General features: G+C 37.6%; 1 protein-coding gene across 3 annotated transcripts in view; it reads left to right on the plus strand.

Moving 5' to 3' along the window:
* ADGRG2 (adhesion G protein-coupled receptor G2) overlaps positions 1–13,911 on the plus strand; it is a 57,202-nt gene that overhangs the window by 18,967 nt on the left and 24,324 nt on the right. For all 3 annotated transcript variants that reach the window (XM_083854869.1, XM_083854871.1, XM_083854870.1), the window contains exons 4-6: positions 10,439–10,477; positions 11,818–11,850; positions 13,396–13,428. In XM_083854869.1, the coding sequence (XP_083710995.1) occupies positions 10,439–10,477; positions 11,818–11,850; positions 13,396–13,428 (105 nt within the window). The remainder of the gene's footprint in view (positions 1–10,438; positions 10,478–11,817; positions 11,851–13,395; positions 13,429–13,911) is intronic.

The raw sequence follows: 13,911 nt of genomic DNA on the forward strand, positions 1-13,911 counted from the left end.
TGTGATCCTATAACCACTGCCTGACTAGATTCAAAAAGTGTCTTGGTAAGGGCAGTAAAATAAGGTGACCAGATTTCTCTCTCTGTGAGAGAAAGAAATCTGTCCAACAAACCAGGACTCGTGGAGAATGCTGCTAGCACTGGTTTGTAATGAATGAAATGCCTTTGCTCGCCTTCATGATGTAGTTGGGAGCACATCTTCTTTGTTGAGTTGTGTGACTAGGGAGAGGAGCTGAAGAAAGTATGTCTTTCTTTTACTCATGTCTGGCTGTGCTTGAGGGAACACAGTCGTAAGGCTGAAAGGAGGAACATTCTGGCTACCAGACATACTTTTGGTACAAAGGAAGTCTGAGAGAGGTACGTCTGGATAGTGGGGAAAATCTTGGTTAGAGTGGAGCATCTTACTGGCTTTAATGATGCACAGAAAGGACAACCTCCTTGTTTTCTGTTCCAGCAATTTCTGCCCTGAATACCGAGCATCCTTGGGCATCACAGGGCAGTGCCCATCTCCAGCCCCAACTGATTAATTATTTTAGAATTCATGATTTAGCAGCTTGTGGAATCCTTTGTATATCTGCAAGAGCTCTCTAGTGAGTGTGTAAGATGCATTGTTTCCAAAATTTAGTTGCAGAGACCATCTCTACTGCCAAATACAAGTTATTTCCTCTAGATAACTTGGAACATTAACAGCTTCTCTTTGAGAAGCTTGCTGGAAATTTTTACAGTTTATTTGCTTCCCTTCAGTAATAGATTCATTTTAGCTTTTTACCCCCCCAAGTCATCCTGTGAAAAGTGTATATTTAGCAAATATCAGTCCAATAGATAACAAAGCTTTTACAGTAGAAATATCTAATAGTCTGTGTCAGGTGATTTTAATTGATATTGCTACTACTCTTACAATCTGATTTCTTTCAGTAAGTTCCTCTGAACACCTGTGTAAAAATTACCTGATTTGGGAAGCTTCTCTGTTTTGTTAAAACAGGAGGACTTTGAGTAATAAGTCTGCAGAAGGATCTAATTTTACGTCTGCAGTGAACGTCACTGGCAAAGGGTTAAAGTTTAGGAAGGTTCTCTGCAGGCACAAAAGGTGAAAAGGAAGTGGTTCATTACAGTCATAATTATGCCAGAGGACAAGTTTCAGAATTTTTTTGTGACCCGATCGGCATTTTGTGCCTACATAAAACAATTATTTGTCAAATGTTCCGTCAAAGGCTGCCGTCATTTCTGTGATTTCTTGTTTGCTTAACCACTCAAAGTCTTTGTGCAGTGTAAGCTGTTGTCTAATTGGTGTCTCATCCATTGTATTAATAAGTCTAGATTTATTTAGCATCTCTTTTCCTGCCTATCTTTTTGTTGGCTCTTCCAATTCTTTTACTTTAGGTTTTATAATTTATTTCTGAGAAATTTTTCAAATTACCAATTTTTTTTTTCCTTAACCACTTGAGGTCTAATAAGGATCAAAATCCTGATTGTGGTGAATTCACACACGTGCATAGCATTTAAAGGTATGCTTAACTTTAACCGAGTAGCTCACTCCCCAGAAGTGGCTGAGACTACCTTTGCAGTAGCTGCATATTTTATGCATCTGAAGATTTTCAATAAAGGACATATCTGACTGTTTCCCTCTTTGTGATGAGGCTGATCACATTTCTTGGACTAATGGTTCTCAATAGTGAACTTTAGATCTGAGTTAAAGATGAAACTCTTGCTCCTTCCAGTGACAGTCTTCTGGCCCTCCTGCTTGGTGTGGCCACTGCTGAACTTGTGTAAATACTGCAGGAAGGGCCAGAGAGGGGAAGGAGGCCACGCACTTGGTGCATCACTGGCCTTCCATGTACATTCTTCATGTTTCTTTGATAATTCCCCTCTTGCTGACAGTGAGAAGTAGCATAACAGCTGCGACACAGAGAGAAGAGTGCAGCTTGAATGTCTCTCACTTTACAGATCACCTCCTGGTATTTAAAAATATGTGAGTGAAGAAAGATATTCTAACCTTGGAAAATTTCTTTATCTTGCTCTTTGATGAATGATTCGTCTGTAGCTACATACTTTAATGTGGACAATATGAATGATATCACTCTTGTCTCTGTATAATCCAAGGAAAAAAGTCTACTAAGTAATCTGAAGTTTTAGGTTATTTAAGAGAATAAGTACAAAAGAAAACAAATGAGTTCAAAGTGCTAAATCCCTGAAAAGAAACTTTGTTCACCTTTAAGTACCAGCTCTTCAGTTGTCATTTTTACATGTGATTTTTTTTAAGTTGACTTCATTAATAACTTCACAGTGAAATGCACTGTTTAAACATTAATCATTTCTGTTATACATTAAACAGTAACTTTCATAATACAAATATCCAAACTGTTGTACTGTGCATTTATGCAAGGAGCACAGATATGATGGGATATCCAACAAATTTCAATGAATAAAGAGATGATTTGGGGCATAACTGTAAATAGTATCACTGGTGATAAAGCACTGCTGTCTCATTTGTGATACTGCTGCTGTGACTCCTAGCCTGTTGCTTTCAGTTGCTTTCTATCCTAATTAAAATTCAGAGAATGTATTGTGGCATTTTTGATTTCTCTAAACTATCCTGTCCAACCTTCAAGATTAAGATGTTGCCTCCTCTTTTTTCATGTACTCTTTTGACTTGCTGAGCCTGCTACTGATGTTGCTGGAGGGGGTTTCCACACTTCTGGGTACAGAGCAATTTAATTAATCCCATATAAAGATTTCCCAACTGTGTGCCCCTCTGATGGCAGGATCACCTTTCCTGGGAGGGAGGATGGAGTCTCAAGGCTTTACATCCTCAGGGAGGAAGTGGAAATGCAGCTGTCACTCATCCAGTCTGCATCTCAGTCTGTTGGTACCAAACCTTGGGATGTATTACTACGTTAACTGAGTGGATCATTAAAGCAGAAGATGAAAAAGTAAATTATTTGCCCCAATGCCTTTTTTCCCCCCTAAAACTGTAAGGACAGAATACTAAAGAAACCTCTAGAAGGTCTTGAAGGAAATGTGATGGGAAAAAATACCTAGCTCTGGAGTTCCTTCTTGATGAGTCATGTGCCACTTTACTTTGTGCCTATTAACAAAATACATGTTTGACCTTCCCATTCTTTGCTCTCGTTCCCTCCCTCTCCTGTGATACCAAACCAAGTGGTTTTTTGGAAATCAGCCTTCCAGGGAAGTGGTAATTTGATTCACCTCAGTATCTAATGTACAGCTTTCCACAAACTGATAAAAACTGTATTTATAACCTAATTTCTTACAAGCACTGAAACTTCAAAGCTGACTTAAAAAATGCTGAGACTATATCTTCTGTTAAGGACATTAAAATGAACTGGCCCAAGTGACCAAGCCTGATGTGAACAAGTTCTGACATTTGTCTCTGTCTAGTGGCCAGTGATAATTCATCCTTTCTTCCCAGGTGCCACCACAGGGAGTCAGAGCAGATACAAGGTGTCGTGAGGGACACCAGAACATAAAACTAAGATTGCATTTGAGTTTTATCCTATAAACTTATATACAATGGGCCTCAAAATCTACCTTACATAGAAAGTCAAGGTAGGCTAATGTTTCCAGCGTGCAACTAACTAACAACTGTTAACTTGTGGAGGATTTTTATGTGTTATTATTATTAATGCCTTGTGTGACAGAATGGTTCATTTTGGCAGAACATTTATTCAGCTGAAAAGTTTGTCAAATGTTAAAGGGACTCAATCTCTTAATGGAAAATAGGGATTTAATTTGAATAGGAGAATTGAATGTAATATTTTCAGTCCCTGTTTCTGCAAATAATTTGGTTGTAGAACAGCACCATTTTGAAATTTTGGTGTTTGAGCTACTCAGTTTTGTTCATGAGCAAGTTTTGTAAAAGGCATTAGTGCTGGGCATCTTCATTTCTCTGAATGCAACTGCAGTGCAGTGGTTGCTGCACAGCTCTGGCAACTGCTGTAACAAACAAGTAACTGTTGTCTGTATAAATGTTTAGAGGAGGATCTGCACAGACTTAAAAATTGCAATGCAGAATTGACTTTTTAAGTCTTAAATGCTTGTAATTACATAAACTAGAAAGTGATACTAGATATCTGTTTGGAATTAAAATATTTGCTTTGGCCTTTCTGGTGCAAATTCTTAATTAATTTGCATTAATTCATGCAAATTTTTAATGCAAATCAATTCCACTGACTGAATCAGATGAATTTTTGGTGAAAAAACTTTCAGCACTGTAAGTGTGCTTTAATTTCTTACTTAGAAAATCTAATTTTTATAAATGTCCTTGTATTTTTATTTTTATGTGTAAGTCAAAACTGATCTTAGCAGGAATATACAGTTGTGGTTATCTCATGTCATTCATTCTGTGGTGACAGCTGAGTACTGTGACTTCAGAAGACCAAATTACATACTCATGTCCCTTGGGATCTTTCCATTTGCTATTGATCTGTTTGTGAGAGCTGAACATAGTCAAGACTACCTGTACTTTGAAAGAAGAGTCCTGGCTGCTAATACAAACTGTTTTCATTTTTGGCATGTTTCTCAATTAATGTAAGTAAAATTTTAGTCACTTCATTCCATAAATCTCTACACATTAAGTCAATAAATGTGTGTTTCTCTGCCAGGAATGCTGTTCTGTACTTCTACAGATTGGCATGGCTGTTTCTGTTCCTTAGCATTCCGTGCCTGTCTGGTGTCTGGAGCTGATTAGAAAGCAGCTGCCCTTGCATTCTCTCAGGTGTTTCCTGACACAGGGGCCAGCAGGCACAGCCCTTCTCTCTGTGCTGCCCCCCTGCCCCTCCTCACCAATCTGGCTGGGCAGGGGGACTGTCCGTGGGGAGACTCGAGTTCACTAAATTTCAGACTCTTTCCTCTGAAGAAAGCCCAATAGTTGCTTGCCCAGTCTCAGGCTTGCTCAGGGGATGCTTTCTGCAAAGGTTTAAAGGAGATCATGAAGTGTGAGGTAAAACAGAATTAGCAGCACCACTGTTCCCCTGAGACAGTGGGACAAGAAACTGCTGCCAGTAATGTCATTTTTGCACCAAATTATTATTGGCACTCAGGTTCCAGCTGTTTCTCATTTCTCCACCCTGGAAAAACTGAGCTGCTTCTCACAGATCAGATTGCCTGAAGACAGGTGAATCAGAAAGGGTGTTGCCTTTCCAAAAAATTTAAGAAGAGTGTACTGCTCATAAGTTAGATTGAAGGTAGGGAGAAGAAAAGGATCTTTTATCGTTATCACACTTGGAGATAGAACACTGTGCACCTTTCATGCTTTAAGGGCTTTTTCTCTGTCCTGTGCCTGAATTACTGAACAAATGGCATACTTTAAGTGACAGTGCTTTTGCTGCAGGCACCAGAACCATCTGTCCCATCTTGACCACTGTGTTACAAAGCCTCCTTTTGCCTTTTTTCCCTTCCACTGAATTAATTTTCAATTCTGCTTTGCTTGGCGCAACAGCTTGGACGTGTTGGAGATCATTCCTTCCTAAAAGATTCAGTAGCTTGAGATTTATGCTAAGGAATGCTGTAAGCACAAGTCTGTTTTTTTTAGACAGGGCCAGGTACTGGTCACTGTCAGAGCTACATCAGCTGGTGCACCTAACCTTAAGTAGTATTAGTAGGTTTAGTCTCCTGCCAGTCTGGAGCTGCTGAAGTTACTCTGGTTCCCATTGTCAAAGTCATTGGGGAATGAAGGTTGTCACAATTTTTGCAGCTGTGGTATGGAGGTGTGGTGAGAGCTGCTAAACAGGTTCCATACCTGTGGAACACAGATGGGATTCCCAGGTGCCGCGCGACTGAGACACAGGACTTGAAAGAGGAGCTGCAAAAGTAATCCAAGCAGGGAGCCTTGAGTCAAAGCTTAAGTGAAAATAAGTTGGACTCCGAGTTGAAGTTAAAGTTTATTGAAGTCTAAGTCTAAGTTGAAACTATTGAAGCTATTGAAGTCAGGGTAAAAGGAATTGAAGTCAGCTATTACTCTTACAGTACAGTGTTAATGCTTGTTACGGCTCAAAATAGGCCACAGCCCTAAACAGTCACGAGATTTTTCCTGCAAACTACAGACAGCTTATTGTTTGCATTATTTTGGCAGCTTTTACAAAATTACATGGTTTTAAAGACATTGATAGTTACATATACAACTCTTTTCCTAGCTCTTTTTCATATCTGCGTTCTCTCTGCACCACAGCCTGTACCCAACCAAGGCAAAGATGTCTCAATTCACAAGCTCCACCATGTCCTCTGCTTCATCTCTTATCTGTTTTCCTACACCCAGGTCGTGGCTTAGCCCAGCTATTTGTGTCAGAACAGTACAAAGTGATAGGAAGACAGTAAGGGACTTGCTGCTTTTGTTTCTAGTGATGCATGTTAGTAACAGAAACCAGTGCTTATCTCATTTAATCAAGTTGCCTTTTCTCTCAGAAAAGAAATCATGTGGAGGCCTATTCTATCTCCCTTTCAAGAAAAGCTAAGAATAATACCGCCTGTTTAATTACTGTTTGAATCTCCAAGAGTGTTTTCTATTAGAGAAAATGTAGCAAAAGTATTACTGCAATGTGTAATTCTTTGTTTTGGAATAGGATATGTATTAGGTTAGGTTAGGTATATTGATTTGGTGATCCTAAACTAACAGTGTTGCAAATGAAAATCCATAGAGCAAATAAATGGAAGTTTCATATATGTAAGGATTTTCATGCTCTTATCAAGAATAAACAACCTCAGGCAATAAATTTTCTGTTAGCTTGTAACTAACATGTCTTGATTTACTTTACTTTCCTTTTTACATGCCAACTTTAGGGATATTTTAGATTGAACTCTAATCCTTCTCTAAATAAATCTATTCATTTTTTTTCTTGATCTTAAACAGAACAAAGGAGGAGGGTTAACAAATAAATTATATATATCTCCTCATTCCTCCTTTCTGTATGCAAAGATGATTCTGATTAAAGACTTGGTTAATGAACTTAAAGCTGGACCTTGATAAATGACAAATCTTATATTCATGGGTAGTTTCTAGCAACTGTAGGCGTATGACTGTTGTGCTGTAAGAGAGGTCACAGTTAGACTGGTGTCCATAAAAAAAGTGCCTCTCAGACAATCATACCATCATCAATTCCTGCATTTGCCAGCTCCATAATCATGGCTCATGTTTAGCTTGGTTTACTCCCTGTACTGCTAGGTGTGCTATTAAAAGCATTTGGCATTTTTACGGTTCACTGTTTTTTTGCTAACCTACAAAACTAAATATGTTAATGAACAATTTTTGTACCTACCTCAGGGTACTACTTGTATTCTCAAAAATTCACGATGTGCCTGAAGGGATATGGAGGATGCAAAAGGCAGCTTGTATACAACAAGATGTCTCCACTGAATCCACAAGAGTTTGTGAGAAAGATCTTAATGTTATATTCCTTGTACAGATTTTATATTTTAAATGGACAGTAGAAGCAGTGTGGTGGTGTTTGCTCTGAGATGCTGCATATTCAGGTGGGTCCCTTTTGAGGATTTAATTTCCTCCAGAGCTATTTTTGGAGGTAAGGGCTTTTGCACTGATTAAGACAGGATTAGTAACAGGTAAACTTTTGGAGATAGAATTCACTTTTTGTGGTAGGAAAGTCAGATTGCCCTCTTGTGGGAGGATGCTTCCTTCTCTAACCAGTAGTTCAGTCAATTATTTTGTTCACTCTATTCTACCTTAAAAATTATCTACTGTTTAAACAGTAAAGAATAGTTTTATCTGACTACTACTTCAGTTCTGCATATTAAAGTTGGTATTGTCTTGGTATTGTATTAAGGGTCTTCCCCAAGCCTAAACTAGGTGGTAAGAAAATAATTCTATAGCATCTGTAATTCCTAATTCCTTTACAATGTTAAAGTAACAGTACTTGTACATAAGAGCTCTAGAACATATATCTTACAGGAATATGTAAATATGTATTTTATCTGGATTAAACATATAGTGAGAAGTTTTAATTTTCCTGAAAAATTACTATAAAAATTAGGGTTATATCCAGATTTTCATGATCCATCAAATTCATACAGTTCTAGTTGTCAGAAAGAGCAATTTTATTTCTCTGTAGGCAGAATCCTAGTTGTCTCAAAAGAGATGTAACTTTATTTTATCTTTACTGAGGGAGTTTAAGTTCAATAGGCTGATATGTATAAATGTGTGGAATTTTCCTTATGCTTTAACTTAATGGATATGTATTATTTTAAAGTATTATTTTATTAGAATATTGGTTCTCTCTCTTTTTCTTCTACATAAGAAATTTTCTACCCAGATTGTAAATTAACTAAAACTAACAGTTTCATGGAAATCTCCTAAAAATTGTAGTGCAATTAATCTGATTTCCATGTTTTTATCCTGCCATATTTCAGAGTTGCTGCTTTTAGCTTCATTCAGTGTATGACATTCCACAAAACTGAACTGACATTTTTCATCTTGTGACGCTCTCATGTTTTCTCTGACTTCAGATCATTGGTCCCAGTATCCCAGCCCTGGGGTATCCAGGCAGCAATCTGCTCTACCTGGCTGGCAGATGTTATCTTTGTGCTTCTCATACCTTGCTCAGGAATAGGACTGGTTAATTTCTGTCTCATTTATGATTTCTGTCATTTCTCTCTCTTGTTCTTGTGGCTGTCCTGCTGCAGAGCAGGCTGCCTCTTCTGAGTTGTCTTCCTACGTCATCTCCAGAGGGTCTTCTTCCTCCTTCCCTAGCTGGGTCAACCTGCACTTCCATAGTTCCCTCTTGAGTCTCTGATTCAGCTGCAGCATGCATTTGTTTTTCCTTAGATCCAGAGATCCTATTGACCCTTCCTGGGTGTGGGACACAGGCCTGGTAGGTGTATGCCAGGACCCAACACAGTACCAAAAGTCTCTGTCTATGGTGTAAGCAAGACATCCTTCCTGCAAGGTCTGCCTTCTCACCAGGATTCCTTGGCCATTTGGCTGTAACCTCCCATACCATCAGAGGTGAATACTGCTCTATGCACATCAAACTCTCCTGCATACCCTGCTACCTAGGAATTTGTTCCCTCAGAGCACTTTCCTGTGTGTTGTTTCCAAGTGATTGTTGCTGGAGGTCCCACAGAGATTTGAGCTTGCATGACTGGATTCAGAGTCTGAGGATGATCATGTAGACTACAGGTGCAAGTGGAGCACCAGTGATGGAAGAAGGAAGGTGTCAATATCTGATGGCATTCACAGTGGTGGAGGTAATCTACAGCAGCCTGGACAATAATGGATCCAAGGATCTGGGCGATGTCCATTGCACAGGGGCTGTCTGGCACAGTTAGTACCCACCAGTGTGACATGGTAGTAATGGACTGGTCAGATACCAAGGCGTTACCTGTGGAGAAACTGTCCCACCTACTCCAGCCATTTGGAGAGAATCTCTCTCTTCTGCTGCTACCCTTGGGCTCGGGTCATGACTATGCTTAGTGTCCTACCAAGTTCACTGACTTAAGAAGAATTTTTCTTACTCCTTGCCCAGACAGGGTCTCATCTATCAAAGGTACTGAAATAGGTTAACAGTGCTTTAAGTATAGGTGATGCTGTGTTGCTACTTGTTTTTCAAGGCCCAGGATGGTGTTTTGAATGGTGTCAGGCTACAGGGAACATTTGGAGCTGTCTGTTACTTTTCCTCCAGCACAGGAAGCACATAGCACGTGCCTTGATGGCAGATTTGCTGCAGTGGTGTGATTTAACTGATCTGCTGGGCCTCCTTATTGATAGCCCCAGCACCCATATTTATTCCAGGGAGGCTTTAGTCACTTGGCTCACTTGATGATGTCATGTTTCACATTCATGAGTGTGATGGCTTCAATTGTCAGATCTACCCCTTGATCAAGAGCCCATGTGTGTGTTGCATCTCTCTCTGGCTGTCCCTGGGGACATGTTTCATTGGCCCATTGAGCTGAAAATAGCTCACCTTTTCATCCCAGCCCACGTCCACCTGAGCTGCTTCATTTCTGGCAGCCAAATCTTTCACAGTTTAGATGTTATTTGGTGGTGCAGCTCTTGGACATATGAGTATTTATATGATGTGCATGCACATCATGATGTTCATATACATGTTACACTTTAGTTGCTGCTATTTTAGTCCTCTTTATCTTCACTCAAGCAAATGTACTGAATAGGCTTCTCAAGACTCCGGCAATGGAAGAGAAGTGGCAAAGCTCATGGCCTAATCTGTTATCTTCCATAAGTATAAAAAAATAAACTGAGGAAAAAACTGAACTCAAAAGAGTTCAACTTCCAGCTTTCAAAAAGTCTGGACTCATATCAATGGATGCAAAGTAGTTTTGCAAACCATTTATTTTGAAGTGAGGTGAGTACCACATCTAAAATGGTTGTGTTTAAAAAGGTGTTGTGTATGTATTTGCATGTGTACAAATATATATAAAATCTTCTGCTCCTAAAAAATCTTCTTATTTTACAGTTGAAACTACTGCCACACTGCCTAGCAGAAAAGTAACAGGTATGTTGGGGTTGTGTGGGGTTTTGCCCAATTGTTCTTCGGTTTTAGAAAGTGTGTAGTAAGATTGCTGCTGCTGTTACTTTTTAATTCTTGGAGATAGTTAAGCATATGCAAACATTTGCAAATTAATTTTCCATATTATCTTTGTAGCTTATTAGCTAAGTCTGTGGTGCAAATAGCATCAGTAATTTTCCAGAGAAAATGAAAATAAAGTCACTGAGATGATTCTGAGTCTCCCTTCATTACAGAAATCGTATTCATATTTATCCTTTGGAAAGAAGCTATTGCTAGTTGTCAGTAAGGCAAGCAAAATAGCCTTTCTGGAGCAAGGAATTCTTCATGAGTGTTTAGCATTTCAGAAAATTCTTGTTTACTAGTTTTAATTTAAAAAATCTGTTTTTCTTCAGGGACTTTTGATATCTCTGAAAGCAGTAGAAAAGGCTTTACAGTAAAATTAGTGTATTGTAAGTAATATTATAGGATGACTTTTGACCTTTGAGAGATGTTGAAATACCTTAAGTGTATTTTTTTCAATAGTGCTTCATGTTTGCATCCAGCTGTTCTTTAGATTATATTTCTGTGATAACTCTGACCTATAACTTGACTTGTCTCTGACAGTATCCAAAACCACCCAGTGACTGAAAGGGTCAACTTTGAAGTTGCTATGTGAACAAGATATCAAATTTCCTATTTTCTTTTTGATCAAAATACTGACTGTAACAATATAGAAATCTAATAGATAGTGTTTGCTATATAAGTAGTTGGCTGGTTCCTGTTAAGATCAGAGGTTCAGGCTTGAAATTAATTAGGTTTTTATTTGTCGCTACTTTTTACAGGATAAAAAGAGAATATATATGAATGGGATAAATTTTAAGTGGCAAGTCTCACTGTTATTATAAAATGTCTGAGAAGAGTTCTTCGTACCCAGCTAGAGCTATTTTGCTGTTTATGCTTGATTCCCATTCCCAGAATTAGCAAAACATTCAGGATAAGCATGTAGCTTTCAGGCTAGTGTGGCACATATCTTGGGTGTTTAACATGATACAATTGTGTTTTTTTAACATTATACAATTCAAACTGCCCAGTACGTCTCGAAAAAAATTTGTCTTGCATCGAATTCTAAAAAATAGCGACTTTTTCCTTTTTTTTAACCAGAGATTGTTACATCTGCCTTTTTTGACAACCTGGAAGTGTTGTTCTGAAAAAGCAGGTGTTGCCCTCTTCTGGTGAATGCAGTAAACCTTTTATAATATAAGAAAAACATGCTGAGGATGATAATGTATGTGTCTGAAACTTTGTAATTGTCTTTTTTTTTTTTTAATCTGAAATAAAATTCACAGATTCAGAAGAATCAGCTGCAACAACAAGTTTTGGTAAGAAAATCAGGACTTTATTGATTTTTCCAATTTTTGTTATTTCCTCTTAGGTAAATGTGCTTTTTTCTGAGGTAGTGCAGAAAGATTGTAATGTAATAGAGTTCCAAAATTTAAATATTTTCATTTCAAATTAGTTGTTTTATTCTACATTGTAATGAAATAGCTTACCTTATAGCATCACTCCTGGCTTGTGGCAGTAGTACTTAGGGTGAAGTAGGTGGAAGTTGCTTGATTAGGAGCCTTTTGTTCAGAACAGTGAAGAGTTTTCAGAGATGGCAGAGGAGGAAAACTGTAGTGAGAGCTTCTTTGCATCTCCTACTCTAGCAAATGGCATTTCATGCAGTCTATCACACTACACACACAGGAGGCTCTAACAGCTTCTGGAACCAGAGGTGGTAAGCATCATCTATGAAAGCATTTTTAAAAATTAAGAATGAGACACACTGTATGAAAGTCAATTGCTTTTTTGCTTAATGTATACTGACATAGAGTGTGTGCTCTGGATAAAAGAAATAATACAGATGTAAACACACATGATCTTATTATTTTACAGATACAGTCTCTCTTTGGGAATGGTTCATCTTTAATAACTGCATTGCATTCAATATTTGTGTAGGTTATACTAGGCCAAGTAATACAGATTAAACCAGCACTTAGTTTTCACTCTGCTCATATTTTGGCTACTTGTTAGTTGCCTCACAAAATTTCTTCCTCTGCTGTGAATCTGCTCTGGTCCATTTAAAAAAAAGTCACTAAGTTGTCATATTGAAGTGATACAAAGTGGTTCTCTAACCACTTTGTTTTCCTGTGCTGACACCTAAAATATTCTTAATAAGAACAGCCCTTTAAACTTTCGTCTATTGTCTTAATTTAATTTTTTTTCCTTTTGATGTATCATTACTCTATTTGCATCATTTGCCTTTGCATTTCTATTTTATTTATATATGGTTAGTGACAAAACCACCTTTTTTGGAGGGACCAAACCCACTATGTCATCTGTGATTATGAATGTCAGAAAAAGGTCCTTGGGGTTAAGCAGTTATTGCACTTGGATATGCAAAAATTCATCTGCATCTTTTGAAAGAATGAAACTAGCAAAGGGAACTTATCTGAGGAAAATTTGATTCCCAGCTGGAATTCAGATACTCAGCTTTTTGAAATAGTGTGAATGTTATTTCAATTATTAACATTGAAATAATGTGAACACTTCTTACAAGCTTTGCAGTTATTCTTAAAATGAAATTTAGAAAATTAATATTCAGTTTCTGTGTAAAATCTTGGGGGCTTGATATTTTTTCTCAGAAATTCACAGAGGTAAAATACTTGATTAATACAGTTTTTACTTCCTTTATTTTTTTTCCCCCTAGAATTCTCTGTTGTTACTTTTATTGCCTATCCTATTAATTCTTCAGGCAAGATGTTATTAATGTTTCTCTTATTTAGATTTTGCTGGCTTTAGACTTTTGGGCTTTTTTTGGTTTTTTGTTTTTTTTTAAATTTTTATTTTTATAGATTTTACTATTATGAATTTTTCTATTTCAGATATGTCTTCAGAGGAGACTACACAAAGTACAGGTGAGAATTTGCATGAAGAGAGTAAGGTTTCAAGGGAGATGTTTGTTGCATTAATGTTTGTTGCATTAATGTTTGTTGCTTTTTTGTTGGTTGTTTTTAGGAACTGGGATATATTTACTCCAAATTATTTTCTTACATGATTTTAAATTTTGTATTTATCTGCAATATGTTTTTTAAGTCTGCATGATTAGGGCTCTGAGGTGCACTTAACTGAGCTGTAAACCTTTCTTTTTCATTTAAAATATTGTATTGCTTACCAAAACCCAAACAGGGCTGATATATTTTTAGCAAGTATATAGAGGATTTTGTATATAAATGTTTTCTATGCTTTCTGATACTATTTAAGCTATTCTACAGAACAAAAATGTACACCTCATTCCTTGAAGACACTTACATATGTTCTTGCAAGGAGTTGTCAAACAGGATCAGAAAAGACTCAAACAGAAGTACTTGTTACCCCTTCCTTTCCTGATTTTCCTATTT

Source organism: Zosterops lateralis (genome assembly GCF_965231275.1).
Source record: "Zosterops lateralis genome assembly, chromosome: 2".
Classification (NCBI taxonomy): Eukaryota; Metazoa; Chordata; class Aves; order Passeriformes; family Zosteropidae; genus Zosterops; species Zosterops lateralis.